Here is a 13,143-nt window from a genome sequence, read left to right as displayed (position 1 = left end):
TTTATTTTCCATCTTTCATGGAACAGAGATATCTTCTAATTCCAACAAACTTACTGCTGGGGTTTAAAATTTCAACTTCATATATATGACTCTAATTTTATTACTTATACTGTCAGTACAATTTATCAGAGGAAAAGTATTATAGAAGTTTAAAATAACATTTTAAACTAATATATCAAAGACTGTTTTCTCTGAACCCACTGCGCTTCATGTGTTTGTAATGGGGAGCTTTTCATTTACTAAATTCAAAACAATAATTTTCAACAAAGACGCAATTCAAACAAGTTCCATAAAATGCACATTTTATTCTGTATCATGAAAAAATATTCACATTTAAATAAATTGTGGAAAAAAACCCAAAGTTAATCCTCCCTGATGAAGTACAGTTTATTGTGCTGAAACCCAGAATTCTTTTGGGTTAGAAACTTCCACCTGCCAATTCAATTTTTTTTAAATGATTGTGCCTTGAGAACAAATCCTAAGTAAAGTGATAATCACCACAAACTTCCCAGACACAATCAAATTTTGATCACAAGTATTCCAGAATTGACCCTAAAGTCACAAAGTTAAAAACATTTTCACACATTCTCTCAGCAATCAGGTGACGTCAACAGTACATAAAAAATTTCTATATTACACATTGCAATACCTTTGTTTAAGTAGAAAAAATGATTTGCTAAACATGAATTAAATTTTGAAAAGAGCTAACTAGTACTGCTTAGCATAAGGTATTAAAAACATCACATGAAGTTTTTGCATTATTTCCTTGGCCAATACATAAATAAATTGTTTCCAGTGAATTAACCCTTACAGATAGAGGCATTTTTAATACCCCAATTTCCCACCAATATGGTTGCAGTGGCAAAAACATTTACAAACTTGCAAAAATAAATTCCCATTGTAATATTAGTGTTATAGTCAGGAATTTGCAGTATAGTATACAAAATGCTGCAACTAATGTAAACAATGTCACTAGAGCATAGAATAAAAAGAAATCTATAGTTTTTAATATATCATAAATATGCACATTTTACTTTGTGTTGTCTGAGTACCAAGCACTTCTAGGAATCATTGCTTTTCCCATAAACTACAGTGGATGTGTAGGGTAGAAATGGGTCTAAATTGGTTTCCAATTTCAATGTGGTAACAATCATATTGTTCCTAATATAAAATGCATGTTTTATCTCTCTTTAACTGTGAATTGGATCTAAGGAGGAAGATGACTGCTCAATGGAAGACACCAGTGCTGCCAATAAGATGGAAGTGAACAAGACATTTATACCATCTTTGAAAAAGAACACTGAGAATCATAACATGAAAACATTGCTGCACAGATCAAAAACCTATCCTTGCCACGATTTTCCTAAATCTGAAAATTTTAAATAATCTTGATTTTAAATAAAAGTACATTTGGCTTTTGTATAAACTGACAATGCATGGCTGTGACATAATATACCATTATTAAAGACCCAGGTGTATCAAAATGTCTTTGACATGAAATTCAAAATGGATCATTATTGTGATTTTGCATAGTTTGCTAGCTATTCTTCCTGTTTGCTCAATCATGGCCTCATCAGGAATCTTTCCCATCATACTTTGGTTGGAAAAAATTGAAGAGCAAATGAGGGATCCATGACACCAACACCTCTGTGACTTACAATAATCTTTATGTTGTTTTAATCACAAAGTCCAACTTCCCAATAGAGAGTCTGACCATGGAAGGAAGAGGTTAAATTCATGTCATCAAAGACGATTTAGCAGAGAAGGAGGATAAAATATTTGGCAGTGAAATACTTAATTTGGTTGCTATGAATACCCAATCTGGTTTATTCAGGCATCAGTGTAGATATTTTGGCCTTGATTGGTCTGGTCATTCAACAGTTAGTAAATATGCATGAAGGAGAGAGTGGTCAGATCCTCTTGACTTTACTCCATGAAGATAGAGCCCAACCAGCCAAATGTTTATGGGCCTGGGCTTCTAGGTAAGAACTAGAAGTTCTAAACTCAGTTGATGGGGGAGCACTCATTTATATATGTATTAAAGCCCCAGTATTTGACAAACTTTGACACTGTTTCCTAATGTTTCATTAAAGTCTTAACTATGGTGATGACAATGTGTTATCTCTAAATAAATAAATAAATAAATAGTTAAGAGCATCACACAGAGAAAACACATTAAGAGAAAGTAACAGCTATACCTAACCCTCTTTTTTATTTTCCTCAGTTATAATTCTGGCCCAACTGTACTTTTAGGTCAATTGTTCTTTGAACAAATGCATTTAGATGTAGCACAAGTCATGACCATACTTAAATAGTAACACAGTGATCATGTAAAAGCCAGGGATGAAAGTGAGCTAACTATAAAAGCTTTATGCAGTGTCACTGGGGTCCTTCCCAGTTGTTCTGAAAAAGGTAGAATGGTCTTTTCCATGGTTACCTCTTGCTGTATTGTCATCAAAGTGAAAACAAGATGGTTTGAGCTGAGGATCCCAGAGTATACTGTAATACCTTGTATTCTCTCCTTATCTCAAAACATTATCTTAAAAAAATCTCAACGGATAGAATAAATCACATTAAGAATATTAACATTTTTTTCATTAGAGAAAATTATTTAAACTCTCTGAAGTAAATATACATACAAGAGGCTCATTAAATTTGGAAATAATACAAATTGCTATTCTAAGCTGAAACAGTTCATTTGGATAATGCATTTAATAGTAGTTTGGCCAAGAAGCCAACAGTGGTACAATTAAAAAAAAAATCTGCATAATCTACTTAAAATTCAGTGGGTCAAAAATAAATTTTAGAAATAAAATATTTCCATAGTCTCATCCAAACCCCAATATTAAAAATTAAGAGCGATTACAGAAAAAAACCTGAATGTTTCTTGCTTTTCTTGACTATCATGCATTACCTCTTTGGGTTAAAATTCAGTTGGAAAAGGAAATGTTAATACCAGTGACCACAACTTGCCTCTTACTTATAACCACATTTGGTGACTTACCTCTACTGGTAAGTTGTTGGGAGAAATAAAGGAAGATCTCATTACTGGGATAGGGCACCTTGTGCTTGCAATAGTTATGACTTCAACCTCTGTCATTTATTCTAACCTATTATGAAAAATAAAAATTTATACTTATATAATAGAGTGAAATTTTAAAAAATTATTTTAAATTCAGGAAACTTTAAAAGTACATGTTTTGAAACATCTGAAATTTGTGGTTGGGCTAGATAGCCCTTGCAAATGTCAGTATTTTATAAAGTGAAGTTTTCTCTCCAGGGTCTGCCTGCCTGTGTTAGAATCTCAATAGCTATGCTATTCTGACAAGTTTCCTCATCTATTCCCCAGGCATATATATATATATATATTTTTTTTTTTGATGACTAATGGAAGATCCAGACTTAGCCAATCCTTCTCATTGAGAAGGCTGCACATACTTACACAGAGCAGTCAATAAATGTAAAGCAATGTACACCAGTAAAGCTAAGGGAAGACAAAAAAAAAATTCTATATAAACTCACCAAAGTTGATCTGATCGCACCCATAAGCATTGCCAGTGACCATGCTTAGCTCTCCATGCACTAAACTGCGACTTCCATTATGCTCTTCTTTGTAGATCTGTTCCAAACATGAAAATGCAAATCCTGATTTGGACTCCTGTGAACTCATGCAGTCTGGTACAACTGTCCTACTTAAAACCTGACTCTGTTTTTGTTCTGATCGTGTAGTCCCACATGTATCACCTCTTGATATGTTTTCCTAGACCAAGATAAGAAGAATATTTCCTATAATGTCAAATTAATCTATATCAACCCTCTAAATAATAATAAATGTCATGCCACACCTGTAAGAGTTTTTATTATCTAAGCTGCTAACAACATTTAGGCTGTTAAGTACAAAGTTTACACTGAGAGCAAGTTGACTGAAAATATTTATTTACATATGCAAATACATATGTAATATGACTGTGAGTTGGAATGCCAAGGGTCCATCACAGTGGATAAAAATATAAACGTTACTGACCACTTAGCAAATAACTCATAAGGATTACAACGCATAGTAAAAAGTCATGGTCAATGATGACCAATCCCCTTAAGCCTCCTCTAATACATCTTGAAAGTCTCAGGCATTTATAACTAGTCTTCCTTTAACTTGAGAAATTGTGTCTGTTTTCAAAATAATGCCTAATTCCTAATTTGTAATAACAATTTTAAAATTCTGATTTGATGGAAAGATTAGAAAACCCAGTAAGAGATCTAAATATCTCTTGTAGTACATTAAAATTTCCCCTTTGTTTCTACATGCTCTTGTTATTTTCTTTACTCAAAGGGTCATGGCAAATGTAGTGACTGCAGGATTGACTGTATCTCTTAGTTTACAAGACTGTCTTTGCAGAACAAACAACTGTTAACAAAATGAATCTCATTTTTTAAAATAAATTTTTACATGCTATTAAGTGGCTTCCTTGAGTCACCAATATTACTAATTACAAATTATAACTTTTTAAAATTAAAACACTCTCATTAGGATACAACATGAGTGGTTTTCTAATGTAATTCAAATGATTTCCCTTTTATAAAACTGTTTTTTTCCAGTTCAAGATACACACTGAAAAACTGATTAGTCATTGGAAAGGATTCTTTCATAGTTAAAATCTTGTTATAAGAACATCTACCTATGTGGAGCCATTATCTTGAGAAAGTCATGATTATTTTCATACTAAAGTTGAAGATGGGCTATACCTTGAATATTCACCAAGTTGTTTACTTTTTCTCACAAAATTGAGAATTTCTGCTGAGCAGTATGATTAGGTAGAATAAGAAAAATCATAATATTTACATATTCCTTTTTCTCTTATTTCTCTCTTCCTTCCTAAAAGTTCTTCATTCTTTCCATGTTTATTTGATTAGTAGCTCTATATTCCCAGATAATTTTCAAGTCTTATACTTACATGCCATTGGCCAATAATTATTTAGCTACTTATGCCTTTCCCCACCAACCTCTGACCAGAGAAGTCTTCTCTAAAACCTAGAATATTTAGAAAGTGCATCTTGGCTAGTCTGCTATGAATGAAAAAAAAAAAAATTTGCCTTAATGTTATTTTCATCTGAGAGGAAGATGATTTTCCACTGACCTAATATCATCTTGGTGAAAGAAGGGAGCAGTTCTTACCTTCACTGTATTATTTATCAGTAGGGAAACTGAAGCCCCAGATACACCAAAAAAGAGTTAACTTGCCCAAAGTTACAGTGCGATTGTGGCAAAGCTAGATGCAGAATCCAAGACAGAGCTCAGATATTCATCCTAGGCTTGAATTCTAGTTTTCCAAAAAGTTGTTCTTTCTTCTCTCCCTTTCTGTCTAGACCACAAGAGAAATACACTTATCATAACAAAGTATGAAACACAACATTCACGTGATTACAAATATTCTTATTTTAAAGTTATCCATGTATGATATGTACATTCTAGACAAATTTTCTTATTACCTACATAAAATTTTGGAAGAGATAGATATCTTAAAAGATAGTGGAATTTATTAGGGATATGACAAATAATCTCACTAGTAGCCACTGCACACTTCAAACACAGTCACTGTTCTGAAGACTAATTTTTTTTTAAAAAAAGGTTTCTAAAAGAATTTAGTTATTTAAAATAGAACAGCAAATGGGTCAGATCTCACAGGTGAACCAAATCTCCTTAAATTTAAGGATGGACGCTCCGGTTTTCATTTGGGCTCCTATAAGATTAACTTTCAAAATGCAGTTTAATTAGTGGTCATAATTAATATTCTTAAAGTGCTGGGTACTCCTGGAGTATATATTTGTTCTTAGGAGCAAGTTAAAATCCCAAATTTTCTAATTCTCTTGTTCTGATCTACATAATTTTTTTAACTGAATACTTAGGACACTCATACTTCTATACTTAATGTAAGATGAAACCAGTGTCATAATAAAAATTTTCCATTTTAACAATGAAGTATGTGTCTCTATTCAACGTCTATGCCTGGATCATTCTAAGGACTATTTATGTCAATGTGGGACACGAGCAGCTTTGGCATTGTCATCTGCCTTTCATGTTCCTATTTGCCTTTTATCATAAGCTCCTCTATTTACTAGATCACATTTAGTGCAATAATATCCTAATACAGACTGATAAAGCTTGTCATTATGATATGCAGCTCACATTTCCGTTTTTGTTTGACTTCTGTTATCACAGTACATTACAACCACCTGTCCGGGGTACAGCATCTGATCTTATACATTATCATAGAAAAATACTGAAGGTGTATAAGTTGCTTGGAAAATGTTCAAATTTTAAACACATATCTATTTACTCCTATTATTCCATTGTTCAGAAAGATAATAATACAAAATTCTACTCTGGATGCACTGAGAGCATCTATACAGTACAAGAATAAAACATGCAGTCATCTCGTCCCCCAAAAGAGAATCTACTGTCTTTGTGCTGGTTGAGGCAACACAGAACATGATTGTATCATTACTGCACGTATTAAAGCAAGTGCTCACCCCTCATTCAAATCTGAGTAAGTTTGACTGGAAAGAGTTGTGGAATCTGGAAACCTAAAAGACTACTCTATATACAATGTTTGCTGAACACATGCATTCCTGCTGAAAACAGTAGAGTGCATTCAGCACTTCATCATATCATGCACACAGGAACAGAGGTGGCTGGAAAAGAATACTGTGATAACTGCACCATAAACAAGCAACCGATACTCTTCCCTTTTTTGTGACAACCTGAAGTAGTTCTAACGTAGTTTCCTCTATATATGAACATCAATATTGTAGGTCAATTAGATGAAGCTCTGAGTCAATGTCAGAACACAGCAGATATTAGCAACACTAATAAGCAAAGGCATGGATCACAACTACAAACCGCCCTGCTGTTTCACAGTCACTCATACCTTTACACCAACTGTTATTTCTGAAGCACATGGCTAAAGTTAAACTAACCATTTCTGTACTCAGATTATTTTTACCACGCACTTTGAAAGCTTAGCCAAGCTTGTCTCATACATGGTTAAATAGAAAATACCCTGAAATTCAATAAATATCTGAAGTCAAGAAGGTACCATCCTCATCATAAAAGCAACAGAGTCTCAATTTCAATGTTGATTTCTTACACCATGGTTACCTCACTGTCTTGTGCCTATGGTAGGTAGATATTGTAGCATAGCATGGAGATGTGTTCCCCTGAAAACTTCCATTTTGAGAAATGGAAGCTATGGGCACAAAGAAAGGAAAATGGAACCCATGAACATAACGTCTGTTCTGAGACTCCTGGATTAAAGAGGCACATCTTGTGGGCATGTGAAGAACCTCTAACAGAAGTTCTAAAATATCAACTGTTTTTATAAATTACTTTGTTTTTCACTTCTCCAGTCTGATGGTCGTAACTTGTTTTTCAGTTCTGTTGTTTTTGTTTGGGGATCCTCAGAGATAGTTTAAAAAGCTCATAAAAATGGCTACAACACATCAAAATATCTCCTTTGATTTTGCTATCATCTTGTGTATGCTAACATATATGTACAGATGGTCATATATGTAATAATATACAAATTACTGCTATATATTTTCAACTTGATGCAAACATTAACTGCCCTGCTCCTGCTGTTAACTGTCATGCATGCACCAATTTAAAAGTATGCCTCTCTGATCAACTTTATAAAGTAAACTTTAGTCAAAAGAAATAAAGTTTTCTAGGTTCTCACAAATGAGTGTGCATTTTATTCTCAATACACAGCATTTAAGATTCTAGCTATACACAGCCTTTTGTTACTTTTTTTTTTTGGTTGATAATAGGCACTTTCTAAGAAGAGAATTTGTGGCCCAAAAGACTCTGAAATTCAGTCTTTAGTATCCCCCTTTCATGAGCGGATCTGTCCGAGCTGTGGTAGTCTATTGTATCAACTCAGCAGAAGTCCAGCAGTAGAACTGTGTGCAAAAAAAGCTTTAGAAAATTGTAACCAGAATAAAATTATAGAAAAGCAGTTGTCTGAGTTGAGCAACTTAACATCTACTATTTAGTTTTCTTTGTTTTCTAACCACATTTCATGTATTACCTCTAGAAGCAGTTAAGAATCAGGTGTGAACAATTCTGTACCCATGTTTCATTCTTTCTAAGTCACAAATAAGCTACAGAAACTTGTCTATTTATATTTTTTATTTTATATCATTCTAGTTTAATTTTTGATATGATTACTTAAATGTATTTTGTTTACTTGTTTCTTTGTTAAGAGCCTTTAACTTCACCCTTGAACAAGTTTTTAAAAAAACAAAGTTAGAACATTCATCACCTTTGGAAAATCACCATCTCTAACATGAGTTGTTAAAAGGCCCTTTTACCCTGTGATGCAGTATTTCTATAATATACACTATCTTAATAGTTTCATATTTATGGGGTTGATAAAATCAGCTTATAAGATGGTGGCTGTTATTTAAGACAGAGGGAGTAGGGATATCCTTACATAAGAGTTTATGATTACTATCTAAGTATAATGTTAAAAAAAGAGAGGTATAGTTGAGCAAAAATGCAATTCATGCACAAACCCCATAGCAATAAGTTCTCAGCATCCCACACAGCTATCGGACTGAGGCAACAAAACAGTCATTTAAATGTAGCAAACACTGCCTATTGGGGAAAATAACCTAACACTAAGTTACAGAAAAATATCCTATGGAAAGGGATCACAAAATGGCACTAACATTTTAAAATGTTGAATGCTTCCCTGGCATTAATTTATAATTTTAACTTGACAGAAGAGTGAGGAAATGACAGCTCAATACAGTCGGCCTGAGATCAAATTTGTCATGGCAACATTGGCAGGTTGGACCCTGATTCTTTAACTATTACATTGCCTTGGTTAACAAAAATCATACCTTTTAAAAGTATAGAGATTATAAATAAATGTAAAGTGTACATGCAGTCAACTGCATAATATACAAGCGATATCTATGTTTTTAATAATTATCTTCTTTGGCAGGCCAGAATCCAGCTGGACATGCAATATTTACATATCAAAATCCATATTGTGTTCATCATATTGAAAGCAAGTGAAAATATATATATATGTATATACTGTATATACACACATATGTATATAGATGTATATACTGTTTTTAATATATTAACAAATATATGTGTGTGTGTGTGTGTGTGTGTGTGTGTATATATATATATATATATATATATATATATTAAAAGTGGATTTCATCTTTGTCAGATTCAGGTGACTCAGGCCTTGAAACACTAAAAATATCCTGACATGGTATTTGGGGAGGTACTTGGAGCGGCATTTGGGATTTGGGAGAAGAGGTCGGGGGCACACTTTTTTCTGAAAGTATTTTTAAAATTTCTGCCACCTGCTTCTCCAGGGCAGTCATTCTGCAGCTTAGCAGCTGAATGTCCTCTTTCAGTTCGTGCTTGACTTCCTGCAGTGTGGTCTGTAAGGCCTGCTCAGGGATGGGATAAAAGGGGTGCTTGGCATCAGCCTGGATGGGGCTATGCTCTAGTGGACTTCGCGCCTCCCCAGCCTTATCCAAAAGAAGGTCACTTTTTGTAATCCCACTGTCACAAGAATCTGTTTTTCTTAGTGGATTTTTGGTGACGCTGTTCTCTGAATCACTGCCCTTGGGGTCCTCGGAGAGTAGCCCCATCGACTCAGCTTTAGTGACATTATTCCAGTCTTCCTTCTTCTCCTCATGGGCTCCCATATTATTCTTGAGTCGCAGCCACCCTTTCCCATTTCCATTCTTCATTCTTATGGGGCTGTTGACTTTGAGACATTTGGGGTCAGCACCGCCACTGGGCTTGAGTTCCATGGCATCACGGTTGTTTTGTTTGAGGGACTCGCTGGTTTTCACATAGGCCAGAGATGTCTGAATGGGCGTAATCTGTGACACGGTGACCACACTGGTGCCAGTGATGGAGGCTCCGTTCTGTAAGGAGCGGCTTTCTACCTGCAGCTGGTTCCGCTCAGGGTCACTCTGCGTTGACCCCTGATTCCGCAGCTCCTTCTGCTGCTTGAACTTCTGGAAGAGCTTTCTTACCGGGTGGTCCACAGGTATGCTGAGGGTGACCTCATTCTTTTGCCTGAGGCGCTCCTCCTCTTCTTTCTTCACATCACTGATTTTGCGGAAAATGATCTGTGGAGGGGGAGAGAGATAAAAAACATGATTATAAAAACAGTAGGCATAGAGGGAACTTACCTCAACATAATAAAGGCCATATATGACAAACCCACAGTCAACAGCATTCTCCATAGTGAAAAACTGAAACCACTTCCAGTAAGATTAGGGACAAGACAAGGTTGCCCACTCTCACCACTCTTATTCAACATAGTTTTGGAAGTTTTAGGCACAGCAATCAGAGAAGAAAAAAAAATAAAAGGAATCCAAATAGGAAAAGAAGAAGTAAAGCTGTCACTGTTTGCAGATGACATGATACTATACATAGAGAATCCTAAAGATGCTACTAGAAAAATACTAGAGCTAATCAATGAATTTGGTAAAGTAGCAGGATACAAAATTAATGCACAGAAATCTCTGGCATTCCTATACACTAAGGATGAAAACTCTGAAAGTGAAATCAAGAAAACACTCCCATTTACCATTGCAACAAAAAGAATAAAATACCTAGGAATAAACCTACCTAAGGAAGCAAAAGACCTGTACTCAGAAAACTATAAGACACTGATGAAAGAAATCAAAGATGATACAAACAGATGGAGAGATATACCATGTTCTTGGATTGGAAGAATCAACATTGTGAAAATGACACTACTACCCAAAGCAATCTACAGATTCAATGTAATCCCTATCAAACTACCAATGGCATTTTTCACATAACTAGAACAAAAAAATTCACAATTTGTATGGAAACACAAAAGACCCTGAATAGCCAAAGCAGTCTTGAGAACAAAAAACAGAGTTGGAGGAATCAGGCTTCCTGACTTCATACTATACTACAAAGCTACAGTAATCAAGACAGTATGGTACTGGCACAAAAACAGAAATATAGATCAATGGAACAGGATAGAAACCCCAGAGATAAATCCACGCACATATGGTCACCTTATCTTTAATAAAAGAGGCAAGAATGTACAGTGGAGAAAAGACAGTCTCTTCAGTAAGTGGTGCTGGGAAAACTGGACAGCTACATGTAAAAGAATGAAATTAGAACACTCCCTAACACCATACACAAAAATAAACTCAAAATGGATTAAAGATCTAAATGTAAGGCCAGATACTATAAAACTCGTCGAGGAAAACAGAGGAAGAACACTCTACAACATAAATCACAGCAAGATCCTTTTTGATACCCCTCCTAGAGAAATGGAAATAAAAACAAAAATAAACAAGTGGGACCTAATGAAACTTAAAACCTTTTGCACAGCAAAGGAAAGCATCAATAAGACGAAAAGACAACCCTCAGAATCAGAGAAAATATTTGCAAATGAAGCAACGGACAAAGGATTAATCTCCATGATATACAAGCAGCTCATGCAGCTCAATATCAAAAAAAACAAACAACCCAATCCAAAAATGGGCAGAAGACCTAAATAGACATTTCTCCAAAGAAGAGATATAGATTGCCAACAAATATGAAAGAATGCTCAACATCACTAATCATTAGAGAAATGCAAATCAAAACTACAATGAGGTATCACCTCACACCAGTCAGAATGGCCATCATCAAAAAATCTACAAACAATAAATGCTGGAGAGGGTGTGGAGAAAAGGGAACCCTCTTGCACTGTTGGTAGGAATGTAAATTGACACAGCCACTATGGAGAACAGTATGGAGGTTCCTTAAAAAACTAAAAATAGAACTACCATATGACCCAGCAATCCACTACTGGACATATACCCTGAGAAAACCATAATTCAAAAAGAGTCATGTACCATAGTGTTCATTGCAGCACTATTTAGAACAGCCAGGACATGGAAGCTACCTAAGTGTCCATTGAAAGATGAATGGATAAAGAAGATGTGGTACATATATAGAATGGAATATTACTCAGCCATAAAAAGAAACAAAACTGAGTTATTTGTAATGAGGTGGATGGACCTAGAGTCTGTCATACAGAGTGAAGTAAGTCAGAAAGAGAAAAACAAATACCGTATGCTAACACATATATATGGAAACTAAAAAAAAAACAAAAAAGGTTCTGAAGAACCTTCGGGCAGGACAGGAATAAAGATGCAGATATAGAGAATGGACTTGAGGACACAGGGAGGGGGAAGGGTAAGCTGGGATGAAGTGAGAGATTGGCATGTACATAGATACACTACCAAATGTAAAATAGGTAGCTAGTGGGAAGCAGCCGCGTAGCACAGGGAGATCAGCTTGGTGCCTTGTGACCACCTAGAGGTGTGGGATAGGGAGGGTGGGACGGAGACGCAAGAGGGAGGAGATATATGTATATGTATAGCTGATTCACTTTGTTATACAGCAGAAACTAACACACCATTGTAAAGCAATTATACTCCAATAAAGATGTTAAAAAAATAATAATAATAAAAATAATAAAATTATCTTATTGAAAATAAATAAAAAATAAAAACATATGACTTTATACTTGTGTGACAAGATACCAGTTGTACTTTGTTTTATAAAGAAAACCCTTGAAGATAGGGTAAGATCATTTCTAAAGGGAAAAATATTTCAATGCCAGTTAACAGATGCAATACACTTAAAATGCAACGTAGAAACACTGATGAAGCTTGCTTAGCTTACTTAGTTCCAGTTCCTTGCATATCAGAGAGGGAGTATAGTAAAGAGACAACTGAACAGAGCTATTTGCTTTCATGTTCATGTTCCCATTTCATAGAAAATATATAAATGTAAACATTTATGTTAGTATATATATACATGTGTGTATACTTTTATGTGTAAGAAAACATTTATCTCTTAATTTTCCTTGCAGTACATCACTATTTTTTGTAAGGTTTTCTTTTGAATCATATAGATATGATCCAAAGCCATTTTTAATGCCATCCGCTGTTTAGAAGTCAAACGGTAAGAGTTCTAGGCTATAAAACTACTGAAAAGTTAAACAGCTTACCAACATAGCACCTGGGTTGGGTGGGAGGAGGAATTAAATTTATTTATGTGGCTCC

At 34.8% G+C, this 13,143-nt stretch overlaps 1 protein-coding gene across 1 annotated transcript in view; it reads right to left on the bottom strand.

Annotated features, from left to right (window-relative positions):
- Positions 1–285: 285 nt before the first annotated feature.
- KCNH5 (potassium voltage-gated channel subfamily H member 5) overlaps positions 286–13,143 on the bottom strand; it is a 333,597-nt gene continuing 320,739 nt past the window's right edge. Inside the window, exon 11 of the mRNA XM_067733914.1 lies at positions 286–10,167. Within this exon, the coding sequence (XP_067590015.1) occupies positions 9,220–10,167 (948 nt within the window). The 3' untranslated portion in view covers positions 286–9,219. The remainder of the gene's footprint in view (positions 10,168–13,143) is intronic.

Source organism: Pseudorca crassidens, chromosome 1 (genome assembly GCF_039906515.1).
Source record: "Pseudorca crassidens isolate mPseCra1 chromosome 1, mPseCra1.hap1, whole genome shotgun sequence".
Taxonomy (NCBI): Eukaryota; Metazoa; Chordata; class Mammalia; order Artiodactyla; family Delphinidae; genus Pseudorca; species Pseudorca crassidens.
Note: the sequence above shows the minus strand (reverse complement) of the source record. Positions and strands in the feature narration are given on the sequence as shown.